Here is a 24,161-nt window from a genome sequence, read left to right as displayed (position 1 = left end):
TGGAGATTTTTCTCAAGCTCTGTTAAATTAGATGGGAAGTGTCAGTGAACAGCAATCTTCAAATCTTTCCACAGATTTTCAATGGGATTGAAGTTTGGGCTTTGGCTGGGTCACTCAAGGACTTTCACATTCTTGTTCTGAAGCCATCCCAGCATTGCTTCATTGCTTTGGCTGTATGCTTGCTGTCATTGTCCTGTTGGAACGTAAATCTTCACCCCAGTCTAAGGTCATCTGCACTCTGAAGCAGGTTCTCATCAAGGATTTGCCTGTATTTGGCACTATTCATTTATAGTTTTTTTTTCATTCTTACCAGTCTCCCAAGTCCCTGCCACTGAAAATCATCCCCATAGAATAATGCTACCACCACCATGCTTCACAGTAGGGATGGTGTTAGACGGGTGATGAGCTGTGCCTGTTTTTTTCCAGTCATTTTGCTTTCAGGCCAGATAATCTTTTGTCTTATTATCTCTTGTCTTTCACATGCCTTTTTTGCAAACTCCAGGCGTGCTGTCATGTGCCTTTTTCTCAATAGTGGCTTCCATCTGGCCACTTTCCCATAAAGCCTAGATTGTTGAAATGTTGTAGAGACTGTTGTCCTTTTGGCAGGTTCTCCCATCTCAGGCAAGGAACTCTGTAGTTCTGTCAGAGTGGTCATTGGGTTCTTGGTCACCTCCCTGACCAAGGTCCTTCTTGCTTGGTTGTCCAGCCAGCTCTAGGCAGATTCTGGGTTGTTTCATATTTTTTCAATTTCCCAATGATAGACACCACTGTGCTCTTGGAGATTTTCGACATTCTAGAAATTGTTTTATACCCTTCCCCAGATACAGTACATGCCTCATCACAATTCTATCTGGGAGATCTACGGACAGGTCCTTGGACTTCATGATATAGTTTCTGCTTTGACATGCACTGTGAACTGTGAGACCTTATATATAAAGGGGTGTTTCTTTCTAAGTCATGTCCAACCAGTTAAATTGGCCACAGGTAGACTCCCAAGTTGTAATGAGATCTCAAAGGAAATTGATCAAAGGAAATTGGATGCACCTGAGCTCAATTTGAAGTGTCTTATGTGTCTTATAACTTATGTAAATTAGATTTCTGAGTTTCATTTGTAGACATTTTAAAAAATATATATTTTATCTTTGTCATTATTGTGTGTAGATGGGTGAGAGAAAAAAATAATATTTAATACGTTTTGTATTCAGGCTGTAACACAACAAAATGTGGAATAAGTCAATGGGAATGAATACTTTCTGAAGGAACTGTTGGTTATCTGGTAGGTGGAACTGTCCGTCTTGGAAGAAGAAGCCAGAAGCATTCCAAAGAAGCAAGAATCAGGTTGGCACAACATTGTCTCTGCTCCACTTTTCAGCATATTTAAAGTCATGTGGTTACTTGGACGTGCTTCAGTTCGACTGGTGGCTAGCCAAAGTCTGCTAGGCTAACCAAACGAGTGTGCTCGTAAACTCACTGAAGACCTTCGCTTGAAAAATGACAAAATAGTACTGTTTGGCCATTTTGAGAAGCTGTAGCCAATATATACTTCCTAAAAAGAGTCAGAATGAATCTAAGATACAGTAACTCAAGAAATCGGTCATTGATTTTGCCGTGGAGATCGTAGTCACGCAATTACTAAGATGTTTGGTGCTGTATTTCTCAATGAAAAATGTGCATGAAAACAAGTCGTCTCTCTCGTTGAATGACAACAAAGACTTTATTAAAGAATCCCTACAGTTGACCAATCACGGAAGAAGGTGTGAAAACTTTGAGTCCTAAACTTCAGTTGGCCTCTATAAAGATTTTTTTTTTTTTTAAATGTGCCCGAAAATCTGAAAAAATACTTACTGGAGTCCAACACAAACAAAAATGTCACAAAATGGCGTACAATGTATATACAAACTCTTCCAAACCTGTTAGTCTGGGAAGCATGCGGACGCCTTTACTCCATACCCAGACCATGAGGTGAGACTACCAAAGGGGTGGGGTTCACCTCATGGTGAAAACTGATGAAAACTGGTCTTTAGTATTGAAAAAATCCTCAGTTCTATTTTTGCTCTGAAATGTGCTACTATATTCTATCATGACTTCGATGCCACATTATTTTACAATACTGCTACAACGCTATTTATCTAATATTTGGGGCGTCAGGTAGCCTAGTGGTTAGAACGTTGGGCCACTAACCGAAAGGTTGCTAGATTGGATCCCCGAGTTGACAAGGTAAAAGCAATCTGTCATATTCTACCCTTGAACAAGGCAGTTTACCCACTGTTCCCTGGTAGGCCGTCATTGTAAATAAGAATTTGTTCTTAACTGACATGCCAAGTTAAATAAAGGTTAAATAAAAAAATATTTACATTTACATCAAGGTAGCAATTTGTCCTTTCAGATTCCTCTCACATCAAAATCGAAAATGTTGAAACACTTTGACAGAGTAGGTAACTTTGCAAAGTTGGTCAACACTGTTTTTTTACTGCAGTCCCTCTACACTTGTGTTAAGTCTTGAAAATCGCATTTTATTTGATTTTTTACCACAATTTAATATTGTAGGTTGTAAAAACGTATAATATAAATTACAGGTTGCCTTTTGTAATTCAAATTGATTCAAGTGACCAGATTGGCCATGGTCCAGACGGTGTAGGTTGAAGATGCCCCTAGACGCTGATCTTGGTTCTGTTTTGCATTTTCCTCGCTAATTAGTAAGGATAGGATTGGAGGAGGAGAAGCTGATCCTAGATCTGCGCCTAGAGGGAAATAGTGTCTAGACATTGAGTGATCAGTGTCTAGACCACTTTGACAGTCTTTATCTCGGAGATGTGAGAAGACTTCTGGATGATGCAACTGGTAGGGGTGGGCCCTGTGGCGCAGCTGGTGGTGGAGGAGGGCCCTGTGGCGCAGCTGGTGGTGGTGGGCCCTGTGGCGCAGCTGGTGGTGGAGGAGGGCCCTGTGGCACAGCTGGTGGTGGTGGGCCCTGTGGCGCAGCTCTGCCCCTGGGCCAAGTTAGACAGAGCCATGGCAGCGTGGATCTCCCTCCACTCTGCCACCTCCCTCCGCTGGCCTCTTTCACTCTTCCCATCACTGCAAAAGACATAAAGGAGAGCCCAGGCGGAGATTTAAAGACTGTATGGTACACTCCCCAGGATGAAATCGTCATACACAACAGGGAGACTTTCTACCTACAGACGACAGAAATGCATCTGCCTAGACTGCCATTATTTGCTCCTCCCAATGTGGGCATGCCAGAAGTGAAAGCCACATTATTACATGTTAATGAATGATTTGAAAAGTGAATATGTCTGCATCCTTGTGCAGCTAGAAGTCTTTTACTCACTTTAAAGACATGCAGACGTAGAAGAGTTTCGTAAACAAACATACCTGTCACATCTAGTTGATGCAAAGTCCATCATGTCTGAAAAACAGAGAGACAAAAAAAATACTCAATTAAATGTATTGTGCAGAACAGTATGGAAACTGGAGACGGGAGTTTTCCAGAACCTGTAATTCACATATATGTATTTTCATATCTGTGTGACTGTCTACGTTGTGTTTTCCAATATTTACGTGTGTGTGTGTGTGTGTTTTTTTGTATGCAGCACAGTATTTGCGTGTGTGTGCGTGTGTGTGCGCATTACAGTATTTGCATGTGTGTGTGTGTGTGTGTGTGTGTGTGTGTGTGTGTGTGTGTGTGTGTGTGTGTGTGTGTGTGTGTGTGTGTGTGTGTGTGTGTGTGTGTGTGTGTGTGTGTGTGTGTGTGTGTGTGTGTGTGTGTGTGTGTTTGCTTTACACTATTTGCATGTGTGTGTGTGAACTTTAACTGCCCCAGAGGGCCTTAACTCACTGAAGTACTCTAGTCTAGCTGCTCTTAGGCACTCCGGCCAAAACAAATGCAATTATGTTTCTCCTCTGCCTTTGAGATGGAAAAATCCGATATCTGTGCGGTGTCATGAACACAGACACTGTGTTTCCAGGTCTCCAGAGTTCGTTTGACTGTTATTTGGCTTTTTTTATTTTATTCCTTCCTCTGCCTTTGTTTCAACTGCAGTACATCCAAGATCATAGGAATGTGCATTAGAGTATTGTGTGAATAAGCGACATGTAATACTCCCTCTATGGAGCTTTAGTGGCAGTGTCTCTCCTTCTGAGTGTGTTTGGTTCCTGTCATGCCCTAAACTGATTCAATCACCTTAAGTCAGTATATTGATGGCTATCTCACCTTGGGTTCTTTGGATTTGAAGTGCTTTTGGAACGGTGTCGTTGAACAGATGGAACGGTGTCGTTGAACAGAGAACAGTGTTTTTGAACAGAGAACAGTGTCGTTGAACAGATGGAACGGTGTCGTTAAACAGATGGAACGGTGTCGTTGAACAGATGGAACGGTGTCGTTGAACAGATGGAACGGTGTTGTTGAACAGATGGAACGGTGTCAGTGAACAGATGGAACGGTGTCAGTGAACAGATGGAACGGTGTCGTTGAACAGATGGAACGGTGTTGTTGAACAGATGGAACGGTGTTGTTGAACAGATGGAACGGTGTCGTTGAACAGATGGAACGGTGTCGTTGAACAGAGAACAGTGTCTTTGAACAGATGGAACGGTGTCATTGAACAGATGGAACGGTGTCGTTGAACAGATGGAACGGTGTCGTTGAACAGAGAACAGTGTCTTTGAACAGATGGAACGGTGTCATTGAACAGATGGAACGGTGTCGTTGAACAGATGGAACGGTGTCGTTGAACAGATGGAACGGTGTCGTTGAACAGATGGAACGGTGTCGTTGAACAGATGGAACGGTGTCGTTGAACAGATGGAACGGTGTTGTTGAACAGATGGAACGGTGTCTTTGAACAGAGAACAGTGTCGTTGAACAGATGGAACGGTGTCGTTGAACAGATGGAACGGTGTTGTTGAACAGATGGAACGGTGTTGTTGAACAGATGGAACGGTGTCTTTGAACAGATGGAACGGTGTCGTTGAACAGAGAACAGTGTCGTTGAACAGATGGAATGGTGTCGTTGAACAGATGGAACGGTGTCGTTGAACAGATGGAACGATGTTGTTGAACAGATGGAACGGTGTCGTTGAACAGATGGAATGGTGTTGTTGAACAGATGGAACGGTGTCGTTGAACAGATGGAACGGTGTTGTTGAACAGATGGAACGGTGTCTTTGAACAGAGAACAGTGTCGTTGAACAGATGGAACGGTGTCGTTGAACAGATGGAACGGTGTTGTTGAACAGATGGAACGGTGTTGTTGAACAGATGGAACGGTGTCGTTGAACAGATGGAACGGTGTCGTTGAACAGATGGAACGGTGTCGTTGAACAGATGGAACGGTGTTGTTGAACAGATGGAACGGTGTCGTTGAACAGAGAACAGTGTCGTTGAACAGATGGAATGGTGTCGTTGAACAGATGGAACGGTGTCGTTGAACAGATGGAACGATGTTGTTGAACAGATGGAACGGTGTCGTTGAACAGATGGAACGGTGTCATTGAACAGATGGAACGGTGTCGTTGAACAGATGGAACGGTGTTGTTGAACAGATGGAACGGTGTTGTTGAACAGATGGAACGGTGTTGTTGAACAGATGGAACGGTGTCGTTGAACAGATGGAACGATGTTGTTGAACAGATGGAACGGTGTCGTTGAACAGATGGAACGGTGTCGTTGAACAGATGGAACGGTGTCGTTGAACAGATGGAACGGTGTTGTTGAACAGATGGAACGGTGTCGTTGAACAGATGGAACGGTGTCGTTGAACAGATGGAACGGTGTCGTTGAACAGATGGAACGGTGTCGTTGAACAGAAGGAACGGTGTCGTTGAACAGATGGAACGGTGTCGTTGAACAGATGGAACGGTGTTGTTGAACAGATGGAACGGTGTCGTTGCCAGGGGTGTATTCATTACGGAAACTTTTACAGTTTAAAAACCAAACGGAAGCAAACAGAGCAAAACAAGAGTTTCTGTTGGACAAATTCAGGTACATAGACCACTCCCCGTTCCATTTGTTTCCGTTTTGCAACAGAATTGGTGTAATGAATACGTTCCAGGTTGAAACTTAAATCTTACGGAAAATATGAGCTCAAATGTTGGATATTCAATCTACCAAACACACTTTGTGTACTGTTTGGGTGTTATCATACATTTTGATGATATATATAGTGTGTAATTTGCATGTTTGCACACACATTTTTCATGTGAACACAGCAGAACGGGCTCTCTGTTATGTTGAGTCGAGCCATGTTTCTTCAGGGAGCTATGAGCAAGAAAATTAGAGGCCAATTGCGAGCACACAAAATGCAGCTTTCAAAACGCACTGCCTGAAACATCTCAGACTCCGATTTCTATAGCAAGGTCCGGGCCAAAATCAACTACAGCTAGATAATAAATCGTCTGGCCTCTTTCACATTTTGCTACTGAATGTCTCTAATCTTTTTTGGTGGTTCTGACATTTCATTTTACCAAGGAAAATAGTAATTATTCTGGAAAACTCAGCACTAAATCAAAATGTACATGTACAGTTGAAGTCGGAAGTTTACGTACACATAGGTTGGAGTCATGAAAACTTGTTTTTCAATCACTCCACAAATGTCTTGTTAACAAACTATAGTTTTGGGAAGTTGGTGAGGACATCTACTTTGTGCATGACACAAGGCATTTTTCCAACAATTGTTTACAGACAGATTATTTCACTTATAATTCACTGTATCACAATTCCAGTGGGTCAGATGTTTACATACACAAAGTTGACTGTGCCTTTAAACAGCTTGGAAAATTCCAGAAAATGATGTCATGGCTTTAGAAGCATCTGATACCCTAATTGACATCATTTGAGTCAATTGGAGGTGTTCTATGTGTACCTGTGGATGTATTTCAAGTCCTACCTTAAAACTCAGTGCCTCTTTGCTTGACATCAAGGGAAAATCTAAAGAAATCAGCCAAGACCTCAGAAACAAATTGTAGACATCTACAAGTCTCGTTCATCAAACGCCTGAAGGTACCACATTCCTCTGTACAAACAATAGCACGCAAGTATAAACACCATGGGACCACACAGCCATCATACCGCTAAGGAAGGAGAGGTGTTCTGTCTCCTAGAGATGAACGTACTTTGGTGCAAAAAGTGGAAATCAATCCCAGAACAACAGCAAAGGACCTTGTGAAGATGCTGGAGGAAACTGGTATAAAAGTATCTATATCTACAGTAAAACGAGTCCTATATCGACATAACCTAAAAGGCCATTCAGCAAGGAAGAAGCCACTGTTTCAAAACCGCCATCAAAAATGCCAGACTACGGTTTGTAACTGCACATGGGGACAAATATCGTACTTTTTGGAGAAATGTCCTCTGGCCTGATGAAACAAGAATAGAACTGTTTGGCCGTAATGACCATCGTTATGTTTGGAGGAAAAAGTGGGAGGCTTGCATGCCGAAGAACATCCTCCCAACCGTGAAGCATGGGGGTGGCAGCATCATGTCGTGGGGGTGCTTTGCTGCAGGAGGGACTGGTGCACTTCACAAAATAGATGGCATCATAATGTAGGAAAATTATGTGGATATATTGAAGCAACACCTCAAGATGTCAGTCAGAAAGTTAAAGCTTCGTCACAAATGAGTCTTCCAAATGGACAATGACCCCAAGCATAATTCCAAAGTTGTGGCAAAATGGTTTAAGGACAACAAAGTCAAGGTATTTGAGTGGCCATCACAAAGCCCTGACCTCCATCCTATAGAACATTTGTGGGCAGAACTGTTCAAGTGTGTGTGAGCAAGGAGGCCTAGAAACCTGACTCAGTTACACCAGCTCTGTCAGGAGGAAAGGGCCAAAATTCACCCAATTTATTGTGGGAAGCTTGTGGAAGGCTTTCCGAAATGTTTGACCCAAGTTAAACAATTTAAAGGCAATGCTACCAAATACTAATTGAGTGTTTGTAAACTTCTGGCCCACTGGGAATGTGATGAAAGAAATAAGAGCTGAAATAAATCACTCTCTACTATTATTCTGACGTTTCACATTCTTAAAATAAAGTGGTGATCCTCACTGGCCTAAAACAGGGCATTTTTACTAGGATTAACTGTCAGGAATTGTGAAAAACTGAGTTTAAATGTATTTGGCTAAGATGTATCTAAACTTCCGACTTCAACTGTAAATCATTATGGGCAAATTGAACTGTGCTTTTTTTTGTCTCTGCGCTCTTTATATTTTACAATAATTCTAGTTTATTTTTCCTGAAATTGTGTTTTTTTTTACAAGACCTGTAAAAAGCATGTTAGTGCCTCTCAGACCAATTCTGATCTGGGAAACTGACTACAACAAATACAAAATACCTTGGCTGACTCTGAAAATAAAATGTAAATTCTGGTCATGGAAGTCCACTTAGTTCATGAACTCCTAAAGTCGTTTAGCACAATCCTGGTCTTCAAGGGGATGCAGGAGCTGCTAGTTTTCACATCCCCTCAAAAGTTAGTCAGACATTGATTGGCAGTGGAGATGACAAATCATCTGGTTCTAAAAATCTAAATCAGTTGTCGATTGAGAGACATGGAAACCAAGCCACCAAGATTTAGAACTTTTTGAACAAAAGTTAATTTCCTGCAATTCTACTCATTTTGACATGGAGCGTAGAGAAAATGTTTATCTTTTAAAGCAAGTTTGCTGCAATTCTACTCATTTTACCATGTGGCAGAAAGAAAGATTAGCAGTTTTCATTTTGACATTTTGACATGGAGCGTAGAGAAAATGTTTATCTTTTAAAGCAAGTTTGCTGCAATTCTACTCATTTTACCATGTGGCAGAAAGAAAGATTAGCAGTTTTACTAATTTCCTGCAATTCTACACATTTTGACATGGAGCGTAGAGAAAATGTTTATCTTTTAAAGCAAGTTTGCTGCAATTCTACTCATTTTACCATGTGGCAGAAAGAAAGATTAGAAGTTTTACTAATTTCCTGCAATTCTACACATTTTGCCATAGAGTGGAGGCAAATGTTTGCAGTTTTTAATATGATAACTGACAATCAATGGGCCCCACCCTGGTCGGTAATTCGACCATGTTTGCTACAAGTTTAGACAACTTGCTAATCTAAAATGTTTTTGCTGACATGGGCTAATTGAGTGACTGCTGATGCACAACCACATTTCTACATTGAACCTGGTGTATTCTATTATTCTAACAGTAAGTTGAGACCCCGACTGAGTTCCACATTTTTTTTTACAATATTCTATTTACAGTACCAGTCAAAAGTTTGGACGCACCTACTCATTTCTTTATTTTGACTATTTTGTAGTGCAAATAAAGCGTGTTTGATGACCTGCCGTCATTTTGGACAACCCAGAAACAGCACTAATTAGCACAGGCATATTGACTAGTTTACTCTTTCCACTCCCACGCCAAGCAGCCCCTAAATACTCAAGGGACACAAACAGTTACAGTGTGCCTGTGACATCTGAAATCTTTCTTGTTTTCTGAATTTTATATTTTCTTTTGGAAGCCTACCCTAAAACTAAGTATTTTGTGACTTAATTCAGTAAAAACTTCCTGTGATATAAACTGTTATGTTTTTATTGAACAATTTAAGTCACAATTCTGAGATAAACAATTAGAAACTATACTGTCAACTCTGAGTGTGAATACAGTGGTTACAACTTCCATGGAGAATTCTGTGGTGATTTAGTGACAGGGACCAAGCAGAAACACTCTGAAACGTCTCACCTTGGGGACAATAAAATATCAGATATTCTGTAATTGACCCTGTAATTGACTACGCATTCTAGAATATGGATAATGGAATTCACTGATCTGGATTTTTTAAAGTAAGGGATTTAAATGTCTGCATAAGTTCCTATTAGCTGTTGCTTTGGTTCCAGGACCTTTTGTGGAGTTTAGAGTTGTCTACCTGATTAAGCGCAGTTCCCCTAACTTCAGGTCAACCTGATTAAGGGCAGTTCTCCTAACTTCAGGTCAACCTGATTAAGGGCAGTTCTCCTAACTTCAGGTCAACCTGATTAAGGGCAGTTCTCCTAACTTCAGGTCAACCTGATTAAGGGCAGTTCTTCTAACTTCAGGTCAACCTGATTTTAAGGGCAGTTCTCCTAACTTCAGGTCAACCTGATTAAGGGCAGTTCTCCTAACTTCAGGTTAACCTGATTAAGGGCAGTTCTCCTAATTTCAAGTTTTTTGTTTATTTTTTATTTTTATTTCACCTTTATTTAACCAGGAAGGCTAGTTGAGAACAAGTTCTCATTTACAACTGCGACCTGGCCAAGATAAAGCATAGCAGTGTGAACAGACAACAACACAGAGTTACACATGGAGTAAACAATAAACAAATCAATGACACAGTAGAAGTCAACCTGAATAAAGGCAGTTCTCCTAACTTTAGGTCTTGAAGGGCACACAGGTGTTAAAACAGGTGCCTTTTTGTGTCTTGTTAAAGCTTTCAACATTGACAGATAAGACCAACTCAAGGAACAGAAGTTTGGCCAACCTAAAATGGCAAATGTTAACCCGACAAGCATTTCGCTCTGCAAATCTGTGCACCCGACCAATAAACTTGATTAGAAGTAAACTAGTTGGTTAGTGTTATGCCAAGCAAGTGAACCCACGACTGTGTCCAGTCGATATAAACATACAGTGGCAAGAAAAAGTATATGAACCCTTTGGAATGACCTGGATTTCTGCATAAATTGGTCATAAAATTTGACCTGATCTTAATCTAAGTCACAACAATAGACAAACACCGTGTGCTTAAACTAATAACACACAAATTGTTGTATTTTTCTTGTCTACATTGAATACATAATTTAAACAAACATTCACAGGGTAGGTTAGAAAAAATATGTGAATCCCTATGCTAATGACTTCTCCAAAAGCTAATTGGAGTCAGGAGTCAGCTAACCTGGAGTTCAATCAATGAGACGAGATTGGAGATGTTGGTTAGAGGTGCCCTGCCCTCAAATGTTATGACCAATTTATGCAGAAACCCAGGTATTTCCAAAGGGTTCACATACTTTTTCTTGCCACTGTACATTAGCTGGTATGTCTGCGTATGCCGTGTCTTAGGTCGTACTTATGGCAGTGTTTTGTAGACTTTATGGTTGGAGTATTCAAGTAAAGTGTCACAATATAATGAGGAATGTGTGATCTCTTACACATAGGGTAGACAAAGCGTGTCTCTGCCTCAGAGGAAGAGGGCGAGACAAGGTCATCGTCACACTCGTTGGAGCTGAACGACTCTGAGTGGTTCCTGCGGCGGGACTTTGTGACATCATCAGTGGTCGCCATTACGTGTCGTAGGGTGTCGTTAAGGTACCGTTTCAGCAAGCTGCTCTTGTACTTGGGCGGTGGAGAGATGTAGTCGTCACTGTAGGCGGGATCAGTCCTTTTCTCCTGTTTGATGACACTCTTGAGGGAGGGCCTGGAGATCTCTGATTGATTTGCTGGAGTTTGTAAGAGACATTCGTCGTCTGCAACATGGGGGTAAACAAAAAAACATTGGCCTCCATCAATTGGTCTCCAAAAGAGCCTGAATATCTTTCTTTTTTTTTTTTTTTTTGGGGGGGGTAAATCAGGTTTAATATTGAATATTTAATATTGTAGATAGATTGTAGATTCCATCAACGTAATTGTAGATTCCATCAACGTAATTGTCTGCATTATTTTCAATTCCCTTATATATTTTTATGTAAATATATACACACACATGTCAAGTTCCTCGGCGTACACATCACTGAAAAACTGAAATATTCCACCCACACAGACAGTGTGGTGAAGAAGGCACAATTTGGCTTGGCACCTAAAACCCTCACAAACATTTACTGATGTACAATTGAGTATCACCTCCGGGTACAGCAACTGCACCGCCCACAACCACAGGGCTCTCCAGAGGGTGGTGTGGTCTGCCCAACGCATCCCCGGGGGCAATCTACCTGCCCTCCAGGACACCTACAGCACCCAATGTCACGGGAAATCCAAAAAGATCATCAAGGACAACAATTCCCGAGCCTGTTCACCCCGAGGTCAGTACAGGTGCATCAAAGCTGGGACCGAGAGACTGAAAAGCAACTTCTATCTCAAGGCCATCAGACTGTTAAATAGCCATCACTAGCACATTAGAGGCTGCTGCCCTATATACATAGACTTGAAATCACTGGCCACTTTAATAATGGAACACTAGTCACTTTAATAATGTTTACATATCTTGCATTCCTCATCTTAAATGTATATACTGTATTCTATCCTATTCAACTGTATCTTAGTCTATGCCGCTCTGACATTGCTTGCCCAATATTTATATATTCTTAATTCCATTCCTTTACTTTAGATTTGTGTGTATTGTTGTAAAATTGTTAGATATTACTTGTTAGATATTACTGCACTGTTAGAGCTAGAAACACAAGCTTTTCGCTACACCCGCAATAACATCTGCTAAACACATTTATGTGACAAATATGATTTGATTTGATATTTTTAAAATATATTTTCGTTTATTATTTTCCCCTATCATAACCTATATACATTTTATGGACACAGTGTATTTTACATTAGTTATCTTGTTGTTTTTAATTCCACTGTCACTACTTCCGCCGAAGTCGGTCCCTCTCCTTGTTCGGGCGGCTTTTGGAGGTCAAAGTCACCGGCCTTCTAGCCACCGCCAATCCACTTTTCATTTTCCATTTGTTTTCTCTTTGTTTTACACACCTGATTTCAATCCCACTTGTTCATTATTTAACTCTCTGTTCCCCCATGTTTTTTTGTGAGTGATTGTTTATTGTATTTTCGGTCTGTCATGGAGTGCGTGTATTTGTTACTTTGTATATTTGACATTTTGAGTAAAAGTATGTTGATTACTCATAGGACATAGGACCCATTACACCCACCCTTCAGCTCCACTCAACCCCTCTCATCGATCCACTCAACCCCTCTCATCGCTCCACTTAACCCCTCTCATCGCTCCACTTAACCCCTCTCATCGACCCACTCAATCCCTCTCATCGACCCACTCAACCCCTCTCATCGCTCCACTCAACCCCTCTCATCGACCCACTCAACCCCTCTCATCGATCCACTCAACCCCTCTCATCGCTCCACTCAACCCCTCTCATCGATCCACTCAACCCCTCTCATCGACCCACTCAACCCCTCTCATCGCTCCACTCAACCCCTCTCATCGACCCACTCAACCCCTCCCATCGACCCACTCAACCCCTCTCATCGCTCCACTCAACCCCTCTCATCGACCCACTCAACCCCTCTCATCGACCCACTCAACCCCTCTCATCGCTCCACTCAACCCCTCTCATCGACCCATTCAACCCCTCTCATCGACCCACTCAACCCCTCTCATCGCTCCACTCAACCCCTCTCATCGACCCACTCAACCCCTCTCATCGACCCACTCAATCCCTCTCATCGACCCACTCAACCCCTCTCATCGATCCACTCAACCCCTCTCATTGACCCCCCAACACCATCCAGTTTTTATTTTTATTTGCCACATATTTTTCAACTGTGCTGTGAAAGTTCTGAACCTTTTTATTCTCATAGTTTACAGATTGTAAATTAAAGATAATTATTAGTATTATTATATTATTGATCGACTGACTATGACTTTTCAATTGATACATTAAAAAATCTCTTTCCAACTATTCCAACTATTTTGCTATCTATATGGTACAGCTGTCCATTTTTTGGTCCTTAAATTAAACTGGTATACTTTTTTATTTATCACAATTTTCTTTAACCAATTTCGGGCTTTAAAACCAGGGCCGACAGACAAGTTCCTTACTTTTCCCACCTTCCACTTGCCTCTTCCATTTTTGCAGTCTCACGTTAATTTTTAAGTTTACTCTCTGCGGACACAAAGAAACTCTGGTCTTTATTTATTTTAGTTTGTACCTTTTCTTTAACTCTGCGTTGTTGGAAAAGGACTTGTGAAATAAGCATTTCACTGTTAGTCTACAGCTGTTGTCTACGAAGCATGTGACAAATAACATTTTATTTATCAGCTTTTTTCCATCTACGTAATATTGCAAAAATCAGAAACTTTCTGTCCAAAAATGATGCAGAAAAATTAATCCATGCTTTTGACACTTCTAGGTTAGACTACTGCAATGCTCTACTTTCCGGCTACCCGGATAAAGCACTAAATAAACTTCAGTTAGTGCTAAATACGGCTGCTAGAATCCTGACTAGAACCAAAAAATTTGATCATATTACTCCAGTGCTAGCCTCTCTACACTGGCTTCCTGTCAAAGCAAGGGCTGATTTCAAGGTTTTACTGCTAACCTACAAAGCATTACATGGGCTTGCTCCTACCTATCTCTCTGATTTGGTCCTGCCGTACATACCTACACGTACGCTACGGTCACAAGACGCAGGCCTCCTAATTGTCCCTAGAATTTCTAAGCAAACAGCTGGAGGCAGGGCTTTCTCCTATAGAGCTCCATTTTTATGGAACGGTCTGCCTACCCATGTCAGAGACGCAAACTCGGTCTCAACCTTTAAGTCTTTACTGAAGACTCATCTCTTCAGTGGGTCATATGATTGAGTGTAGTCTGGCCCAGGAGTGGGAAGGTGAACGGAAAGGCTCTGGAGCAACGAACCGCCCTTGCTGTCTCTGCCTGGCCAGTTCCCCTCTTTCCACTGGGATTCTCTGCCTCTAACCCTATTACAGGGGCTGAGTCACTGGCTTACTGAGGCTCTCTCATGCCGTCCCTGCAGGGGGTGCGTCACCTGAGTGGGTTGATTCACTGTTGTGGTCATCCTGTCTGGGTTGCCCCCCCCTCTTTGTGGGCTATACTCAGCCTTGTCTCAGGATGGTAAGTTGGTGGTTGAAGATATCCCTCTAGTGGTGTGCGGGCTGTGCTTTGGCAAAGTGGGTGGGGTTATATCCTTCCTGTTTGGCCCTGTCCGGGGGTGTCCTCGAATGGGGCCACAGTGTCTCCTGAACCCTCCTGTCTCAGCCTCCAGTATTTATGCTGCAGTAGTTTGTGTCGGGGGGCTAGGGTCAGTTTGTTATATCTGGAGTACTTCTCCTGTCCTATTCGGTGTCCTGTGTGAATCTAAGTGTGCGTTCTCTAATTCTCTCCTTCTTTCTTTCTCTCTCTCGGAGGACCTGAGCCCTAGGACCATGCCCCAGGACTACCTGACATGATGGCTCCTCGTTGTCCCCAGTCAACCTGGCCATGCTGCTGCTCCAGTTTCAACTGACCTGAGCCCTAGGACCATGCCCCAGGACTACCTGACATGATGACCCCTTGCTGTCCCCAGTCCACCTGGCCACGCTGCTGCTCCAGTTTCAACTGTTCTGCCTTACTATTATTTGACCATGCTGGTCATTTATGAACATTTGAACATCTTGGCCATGTTCTGTTATAATCTCCACCCGGCACAGCCAGAAGAGGACTGGCCACCCCACATAGCCTGGTTCCTCTCTAGGTTTCTTCCTAGGTTTTGTCCTTTCTATGGAGTTTTTCCTAGCCACCGTGCTTCTACACCTGCATTGCTTGCTGTTTGGGGTTTTAGGCTGGGTTTCTGTACAGCACTTTGAGATATCAGCTGATGTACGAAGGGCTATATAAATAAAATTTGATTGATTGATTGATTGATTGTTGAAAGGTAATCAACTCTATTACTTATTAACAAAATTACTCAGAGACAGTTGTTTTGTATAACAGTATTAGCCAGTGTTAATTGTCAACTTTTTACAGAGTTACAGAAACTCTTTAAAAGTGTTAAATCCCTAACACTTTCTTAAGTAAAACATTAACGCTGTGTGGTACGGGACATTAGTTTATGAGTGTTACAATGAACACTTTTAGAGTTGATTTCACACTTGCAGTGTTGATATGTGTAACACATATTTGTTGGAACTACATCCCCAGCTCTAATCTGGCTTAGTCTACCCGCAGCCCCTCTTACCCTCAGAGTTGGTGTCATCACTGCTGACACTAAGTCTCTCAGCGTTGCCCTGAACGTATTTGTTGTAGAGTTTGATACGTAGAGCCCAACTCAGGTCTGGCTGTCTCACTGTGTTCTTCAGCCTCCGCCGGGCATTGGCAAACCAGTTTGAGACCTGCAGCATAAAGAGAAAGAGGAATTCAGGAACTTCAACTTGTCAACAAATATGTTTTTCACTGACTGGTTTCTACTTCTACTTCCATGGTTCATCCACCTGATCCATGAATGACTAACATACCTCAGTTCCCCTGTACTAACGTAATGTCTCAGTTCCCCTGTACTAACGTACTGTCTCAGTTCCCCTGTACTAAAGTCACGTCTCAGTTCCCCTGTACTAACGTAACGTCTCAGTTCCCCTGTACTAAAGTAACGTCTCAGTTCCCCTGTACTAAAGTAAAGTCTCAGTTCCCCTGTACTAAAGTAACGTCTCAGTTCCCCTGTACTAAAGTCACGTCTCAGTTCCCCTGTGCTAAAGTAACGTCTCAGTTCCCCTGTACTAACGTAACGTCTCAGTTCCCCTGTACTAACGTAACGTCTCAGTTCCCCTGTACTAAAGTAAAGTCTCAGTTCCCCTGTACTAAAGTAAAGTCTCAGTTCCCCTGTACTAAAGTAACGTCTCAGTTCCCCTGTACTAAAGTCACGTCTCAGTTCCCCTGTACTAACGTAATGTCTCAGTTCCCCTGTACTAACGTAACGTCTCAGTTCCCCTGTACTAAAGTAACGTCTCAGTTCCCCTGTACTAACGTAACGTCTCAGTTCCCCTGTACTAAAGTAAAGTCTCAGTTCCCCTGTACTAAAGTAACGTCTCAGTTCCCCTGTACTAACGTAATGTCTCAGTTCCCCTGTACTAACGTAACGTCTCAGTTCCCCTGTACTAAAGTCACGTCTCAGTTCCCCTGTACTAACGTAACGTCTCAGTTCCCCTGTACTAAAGTAAAGTCTCAGTTCCCCTGTACTAAAGTAACGTCTCAGTTCCCCTGTACTAAAGTAACGTCTCAGTTCCCCTGTACTAAAGTCACGTCTCAGTTCCCCTGTGCTAAAGTAACGTCTCAGTTCCCCTGTACTAAAGTAACGTCTCAGTTCCCCTGTACTAAAGTAACGTCTCAGTTCCCCTGTACTAAAGTCACGTCTCAGTTCCCCTGTACTAAAGTCACGTCTCAGTTCCCCTGTACTAAAGTAACGTCTCAGTTCCCCTGTACTAAAGTCACGTCTCAGTTCCCCTGTGCTAAAGTAACGTCTCAGTTCCCCTGTACTAAAGTCACGTCTCAGTTCCCCTGTACTAACGTAACGTCTCAGTTCCCCTGTACTAAAGTCACGTCTCAGTTCCCCTGTACTAAAGTAACGTCCCAGTTCCCCTGTACTAAAGTAACGTCTCAGTTCCCCTGTACTAAAGTCACGTCTCAGTTCCCCTGTGCTAAAGTAACGTCTCAGTTCCCCTGTACTAAAGTAACGTCTCAGTTCCCCTGTACTAAAGTCACGTCTCAGTTCCCCTGTACTAAAGTCACGTCTCAGTTCCCCTGTACTAAAGTAACGTCTCAGTTCCCCTGTACTAATGTCACGTCTCAGTTCCCCTGTACTAAAGTAAAGTCTCAGTTCCCCTGTACTAAAGTAACGTCTCAGTTCCCCTGTACTAAAGTCACGTCTCAGTTCCCCTGTACTAAAGTAACGTCTCAGTTCCCCTGTACTAAAGTAACGTCTCAGTTCCCCTGTACTAACGTAACGTCTCAGTTCCCCTGTACTAACGTAACGTCTCAGTTCCCCTGTACTAAAGTAACGTCTCAGTTCCCCTGTACTAAAGTAACATCTCAGTTCCCCTGTACTAAAGTAAAGTCTCAGTTCCCCTGTACTAAAGTCACGTCTCAGTTCCCCTGTACTAGTCACGTCTCAGTTCCCCTGTACTAAAGTCACGTCTCAGTTCCCCTGTACTAAAGTCACGTCTCAGTTCCCCTGTACTAAAGTCACATCTCAGTTCCCCTGTACTAAAGTCACGTCTCAGTTCCCCTGTACTAAAGTCACGTCTCAGTTCCCCTGTACTAAAGTCACGTCTCAGTTCCCCTGTACTAAAGTCACATCTCAGTTCCCCTGTACTAAAGTCACGTCTCAGTTCCCCTGTACTAAAGTCACGTCTCTGCTCACCTGTACTAAAGTCATGTGGGACCCCAGGGCGAGCAGGGTCTTCTCTGTCTTGGTGGGGTAGGGGTTGTCCCTGTGTTGGTACAGCCACTGCTTCAGCGGCCTCGCCATGTCCTGAAGTGCCTGCCGCTTGTAGCGAACTTTGACCCCACCCAGACTAGCCCTGTGTTGAGGTGATATATGATATAAAAATGGATCATTCTCTGACGGGAGATGAGTTGTCATCATGTCATAGTTATTGCAAGGTTAGGGTTGCTATACTTGATAGTTCAGGGACGGACTAGGACCAGAATACAACCTGGGCATTATTTACACTGGCAACAAACCAAAAAATCTCCATACAGGTCTCCACACCGGCCCGTTTTTTTTCTTGAGGCCCACATTATTAGCCAAATAATGATTGTTTTGTACAAAACCCCCAATGTTCTGTAGACAGGCAAACTGGGCAAAAAAATGACCAGCCAATCTGGCATCAACACGATAGAAATCCTAAATAGTATTTTATACCAATCAAATCATAATGAGCAACTTTTACTGTAATACAGTCATCGTTAATGTTTTCACTTTCAGTAATAAATCATGCCCGAGTATGTATTGTTGGTTACGTGATCCATAGGTGTCACTGTTGGGCTGTGGAAGCTACAGAAAGTTGGCTCTCAGTGATGGGAATATGTGGGTCAGGTTCCTTAATAATTAAAGAAGTGTTCTTGTTCTGCAGATATAACCTGGTTCTCCAAATCAATTCAAACGTTTGATCATGGTATCTATTTCCCCTCAATCTGAATAAGTAATGTTATTATATATCTATCTCAATTTTATTTTACATATATTTTTCCAGCGTTACATATTACAAACAATTTGATATATATTTAATAAAATATCAACACTGTCTTTTGTATTAAAAAAAAATACAAATATAGGACTGCAATGAAGATTTTTGAAAATGCATCTCATCAATGTGGGTTTTACTTTTACCTTTAGTAAGTTGTGCTGTATTTGACAAAAAATAAGAGAAAATGTGCTTACCCGTACCTCCTGTCTACAACAAGGTTGTCTTCTATTGCATCTTGGCACAGTAAGTCTATATGCTGTTCATCTGTTACCAGACAGTCCACATTGCATCTCTCCTCCTCACTCCTGTGTTCCTCCAAAATCTTGTATTGATTTGACCTCTTGACAACTATCTTGTTCATCTTTCGAATTGCTCGTTTTATCCAAACAACATCAGGCGCAACTGCAGAAGTTCAAATGCGAATAGATGCAGTAACTTCCCATCCACACTGTGATGTATGTGAGCAGAGGAAGTAACCCAAAGTCTCGGTGCGCTCAGAACTTAAGCCAATCGAGCCAAACGACAGCCCATCTGGAGGAGCCCGTTGCAACTAGCCCTTTAGGAATCAGTCACTGATGCCAGTCTTGACTTTACCAATGAGAGGGTGTTGTCTGTAGAGTGGAGGATGGATGAACATGTGGAAGCTGCTTAGGCTTCTTTGGGGAATTCAAGTAACCTGCTTTCTTGCGTCTAACTGGCTGTCTCTAGCTCTTTTCAGCATCCAATTACAAGTCAAGAGATCTCTCTGCTCGGTGGAGGGAGCTGCTCATTTTATTCCAGTAGTACCAAGGCTAGTGATGAATACCATGTAACAAGAGCTGTATTCTAGTAGTACCAAGGCTAGTGATGAATACCATGTAACAAGAGCTGTATTCTAGTAGTACCAAGACTAGAGATGAATACCATGTAACAAGAGCTGTATTCCAGTAGTACCAAGACTAGTGATGAATACCATGTAACAAGAGCTGTATTCTAGTAGTACCAAGGCTAGTGATGAATACCATGTAACAAGAGCTGTATTCCAGTAGTACCAAGGCTAGTGATGAATACCATGTAACAAGAGCTGTATTCTAGTAGTACCAAGACTAGTGATGAATACCATGTAACAAGAGCTGTATTCTAGTAGTACCAAGACTAGAGATGAATACCATGTAACAAGAGATGTATTCCAGTAGTACCAAGACTAGAGATGAATACCATGTAACAAGAGCTGTATTCTAGTAGTACCAAGGCTAGTGATGAATACCATGTAACAAGAGCTGTATTCTAGTAGTACCAAGGCTAGTGATGAATACCATGTAACAAGAGCTGACTACCAAGCTAGATGAATACCATGTAACAAGAGCTTTATTACCAAGACTAGAGATGAATACCATGTAACAAGAGCTGTATTCCAGTAGTACCAAGACTAGAGATGAATACCATGTAACAAGAGCTGTATTCTAGTAGTACCAAGACTAGAGATGAATACCATGTAACAAGAGCTTTATTCCAGTAGTGATGAATACCATGTAACAAGAGCTGCTAGTGATGAATACCATGTAACAAGAGCTGTATTCCAGTAGTACCAAGACTAGAGATGAATACCATGTAACAAGAGCTTTATTCCAGTAGTGCCAAGGCTAGTGATGAATACCATGTAACAAGAGCTGTATTCCAGTAGTACCAAGACTAGAGATTAATACCATGTAACAAGAGCTGTATTCCAGTAGTACCAAGACTAGAGATGAATACCATGTAACAAGAGCTGTATTCCAGTAGTACCAAGACTAGAGATGAATACCATGTAACAAGAGCTGTATTCCAGTAGTACCAAGACTAGAGATGAATACCATGTAACAAGAGCTGTATTCCAGTAGTACCAAGACTAGAGATGAATACCATGTAACAAGAGCTGTATTCCAGTAGTACCAAGACTAGAGATGAATACCATGTAACAAGAGATGTATTCCAGTAGTACCAAGACTAGAGATGAATACCATGTAACAAGAGCAGTATTCTAGTAGTACCAAGACTAGAGATGAATACCATGTACCAAGAGCTGTATTGTGATGGGGACCGTGACGAGGATCAGCACATTTTAGGCACTTCACTCTTGAGCTTTTTATTTACATTTGTAAGAGATCCCAATGTTCTGATGCTTTAGTTGTCTGACACATGCACCCAATATATATTTATATATATTTATAAATATTTATATATAATTATATATATATTGCTGCATTCAAATATGGCCGCACTGTACCTATAGATGCACGTTAGAGCTAATGCTAAAAATACATTCTCATAAACCATAAGTCCGATTGACTCCGGATTTGGTATACGGACTCAATGAATTAGCCTCTAATAAATTAGCCTCTAATAAATTAGCCTCTAATGAAGTTAAGAATGCCTTCAGTCGTCTGACACATGCACCCGATATTTACTTCGTGAGGATCATGAAACCATGTGGTATTCCACAACTGCCATGTCAGCAGATAATATAATTTTTTTTTTTACCAAGGGATCCTGTAAATGTATAGGTGTGATGACATGGTTTCTAATGCCCACTGAAACCGCTGTGTTTTATATGACCTCTTACCGGGTCTGTAACTGACGGTCAACGTAGAATCTTTTAAGAGTGAGTTAGTTCGGTTAGGGATTCAAAAGGAAGACAGTAGAAAACAAACCATAATTGCACTAGTAACAACTTAACAGTAACATGTGACAGTCCCACAGTAATTACATAGCAACAGAGATGAGTGGTTGTTGTAAGACTAATAGGCGATTGTTCCTAATTCCAACTTGTAACTAAAGTACTATTTACTTTAGTTATTACTGCATTGTCGGAACTAGAAGCACAAGCATTTCGCTACACTCGCATTAACATCTGCTAACCATGTGTATGTGACAAATACAATTTGATTTGATTTGATTTGATTTAACCGCGGTGTTACTACACAGGACAGAGTAACTTCAAATGTAAAGTGTTACCAGACATTTGAAAATTAATATTTTGTTTTACAATATCAGTGCACCCCAACCTAAACGAGAGAGAGAGAGAGAGAGAGAGAGAGAGAGAGAGAGAGAGAGAGAGAGAGAGAGAGAGAGAGAGAGAGAGAGAGAGAGAGAGAGAGAGAGAGAGAGAGAGAGAGAAGAGAGATATATAAATAAATGGAAGTGAGCAATGAAATGAAGCAGCACTTTAATCGATAGTCAACTGTGGGAATGATAAAAACTAACTCTGACAAAAGGCTTTTGACTGTTGCTATATGAAACTTTTCAGGCTCTGTGCCCAGCACAATCCCTCCAATGAAACACAGTCAAATATGTGCCTTCAAATACTCCCCAACACAAGGAGAGAATGTGTTGTTCTCAATTTCGAGTCTATATCGCAGACAGTGCATACCTTCTCCTGCAGTTTTACTTCGATAATATTCACTGAAAAAATATATAAACGCAACATGTAAAGTGTTTGGTCCCATGTTTCAGTTGTGGTATACCAAGAAGATGATTAAACAGCTTGATCATTACACAGGTGCACCTTGTCCTGGAGACAATAAAAGGCCACTCTGAAATGTGCAGTTTTGTCATACAACACGATGCAACAGATGTCTCAGGTTTTGAGGGAGCATGCAATTGGCATGCTGACTGCAGGAATGTCCACAAGAACTGTTGCCAGAGAATTCAATGTTAATTTCTCTACCATAAGCCACCTCTAATGTTGTTTTAGAGAATTTGGCAGTACACTCAACCGGCCTGGCAACCGCAGACATATGGCGTTGTATGGCGTTGTGTGGGCAAGTGGTTTGCTGATGTCAACGTTGTGAACGAAGTGTCCAATGGTGGCGATTGTCACGCCCTGGCCATAGAGAGACGTTTATTCTCTATTTTGGTTAGGCCAGGGTGTGACTAGGGTGGGCATTCTAGTTTCTTTATTTCTATGTTTTCTGTTTCTATGTTTTTGGATGGGTATGGTTCTCAATCAGGGACAGCTTTCTATCGTTGTCTCTGATTGGGAATCATATTTAGGCAGCCTGTTTTGCCACCTTAGTTGTGGGTAGTTGTCTTTGTTAGTGGCCTGTATAGCCGAATTAAGCTTCATGGTAATTTCCTTATTCTTAGTTTTGTTGGTGACATTTATAAATAAAAAAATAAATAAATAAATAAAAAAGAATGCTGCACCTTGGTCCGGTCATTTCCCCCCTGACGACGATCGTGACAGCGATGGGGTTATGGTATGGGCAGGCATAAGCTACGGACAACGAACACAATTGCATTTTATCGTTGGCAATTTGAATGCACAGTGATACCGTGATACTTAATACTTATTTTCCACCATAATTTGCAAATGAATTCATTAAAAATCCTACAATGTGTCGGTCAAATCGTATTACCAAAACAACGTCACTGTCTGTGTACTACTTGTCCTACTACAGCTGACGTGAAACGGCTGCTTCGTAACAGACGTCATAATATAGGTACACTAATGTACTCTTCCCGTGACGCTCAACCACACACAACATTCAGCAGCAACAGAAGTTCGGTTTAATCGTCTCAAAGCTGAAAAACACATGCAGCTTCTCCCAACAGGTTCCATGAATTCCACAAATGCATTCCTTAGCGGTGGTGCGAGAATATTTCAGCACATGGTATCACAGCTCATAAAGTCATGTCCCTCAGTGATGCATTACACGGCTCTTTCTTCATTCAGTAGCTTGGGGACCTGTAGAATAAAAAACAGTGGGTTATTGACTTTGTCTAATTTAGGTAGCTTGGGGATGTTATCTTCTTTAATTAAAAAAAAACGGATCAGGTTGGTTTCTCTACTTTCTCGAACCGCCGGTATGTTCTAAGTGCATTTCAGACCTATCCTGTTCCATTGTTGTGTCAACAGTGCATTGAAGGGAATTCTAAAAATGAATTGAGATGAAACATGTCCAATTGCCCTCTATTCTTGCCCTCTATTCTTGCTGTGAAATCTATTGCTTCAGTATGTGTATATTAGATTCCCGGGGGGTCCAAACAGGGTTAATTTGTTATGGCTGCAATCCCAATACCGGGATCGATATGACAACTACCAGTGAAAATAGAGGGCGCCAAATTCAAACCACAGAAATCTCATAATTATAATTCCTAAAACATACATGTGTCTTATATAATTTTAAAGCTATTCTCGTTGTTAATCCCACCAAAGTGTCCGATTTCAAATAGGCTTTTTAGTGAAAGCACTACAAATGATTATGTTTAGGTCT

At 41.7% G+C, this 24,161-nt stretch overlaps 1 protein-coding gene across 2 annotated transcripts; it reads right to left on the bottom strand.

Moving 5' to 3' along the window:
• Positions 1–1,683: 1,683 nt before the first annotated feature.
• On the bottom strand, positions 1,684–19,486 carry LOC118395083 (homeobox protein Mohawk-like). Of its 2 annotated transcripts, none has more exons than XM_035788870.2 (6): positions 19,122–19,486; positions 18,099–18,258; positions 15,924–16,077; positions 11,153–11,467; positions 3,373–3,406; positions 1,684–3,075 (listed from the first exon to the last, which is right to left on the bottom strand). In XM_035788870.2, the coding sequence occupies exons 1-6, from the start codon at positions 19,286–19,288 to the stop codon at positions 2,781–2,783; spliced, it is 1,125 nt and encodes a 374-aa protein (XP_035644763.1). In that variant the 5' UTR covers positions 19,289–19,486; the 3' UTR covers positions 1,684–2,780. The 2 variants fall into 2 exon arrangements, with proteins under 2 accessions (XP_035644763.1, XP_035644764.1); XM_035788871.2 differs by having other exon boundaries at positions 19,128–19,486.
• Positions 19,487–24,161: the final 4,675 nt, after the last annotated feature.

Source organism: Oncorhynchus keta, chromosome 15 (assembly GCF_023373465.1).
Source record: "Oncorhynchus keta strain PuntledgeMale-10-30-2019 chromosome 15, Oket_V2, whole genome shotgun sequence".
NCBI classification, from domain to species: Eukaryota; Metazoa; Chordata; class Actinopteri; order Salmoniformes; family Salmonidae; genus Oncorhynchus; species Oncorhynchus keta.
The sequence above is the reverse complement of the archived record's forward strand: the minus strand, read 5'-3'. Positions and strand labels throughout refer to the sequence as shown.

What these genes read in the sequence shown, in the direction of transcription:
- LOC118395083 (XM_035788870.2), bottom strand. Translation starts at nt 19,288, where the DNA reads ATGAACAAGATAGTTGTCAAGAGGTCAAATCAATACAAGATTTTGGAG. An exon ending in GTTGTAGACAGGAGGTACGG is followed by an intron (nt 18,259 to 19,121) that starts GTAAGCACATTT and finishes ACCTCAACACAG; the next exon opens with GGCTAGTCTGGGTGGGGTCA. An exon ending in ACGCTTTGTCTACCCTATGT is followed by an intron (nt 3,407 to 11,152) that starts GTAAGAGATCAC and finishes TCTGTTTTTCAG; the next exon opens with ACATGATGGACTTTGCATCA.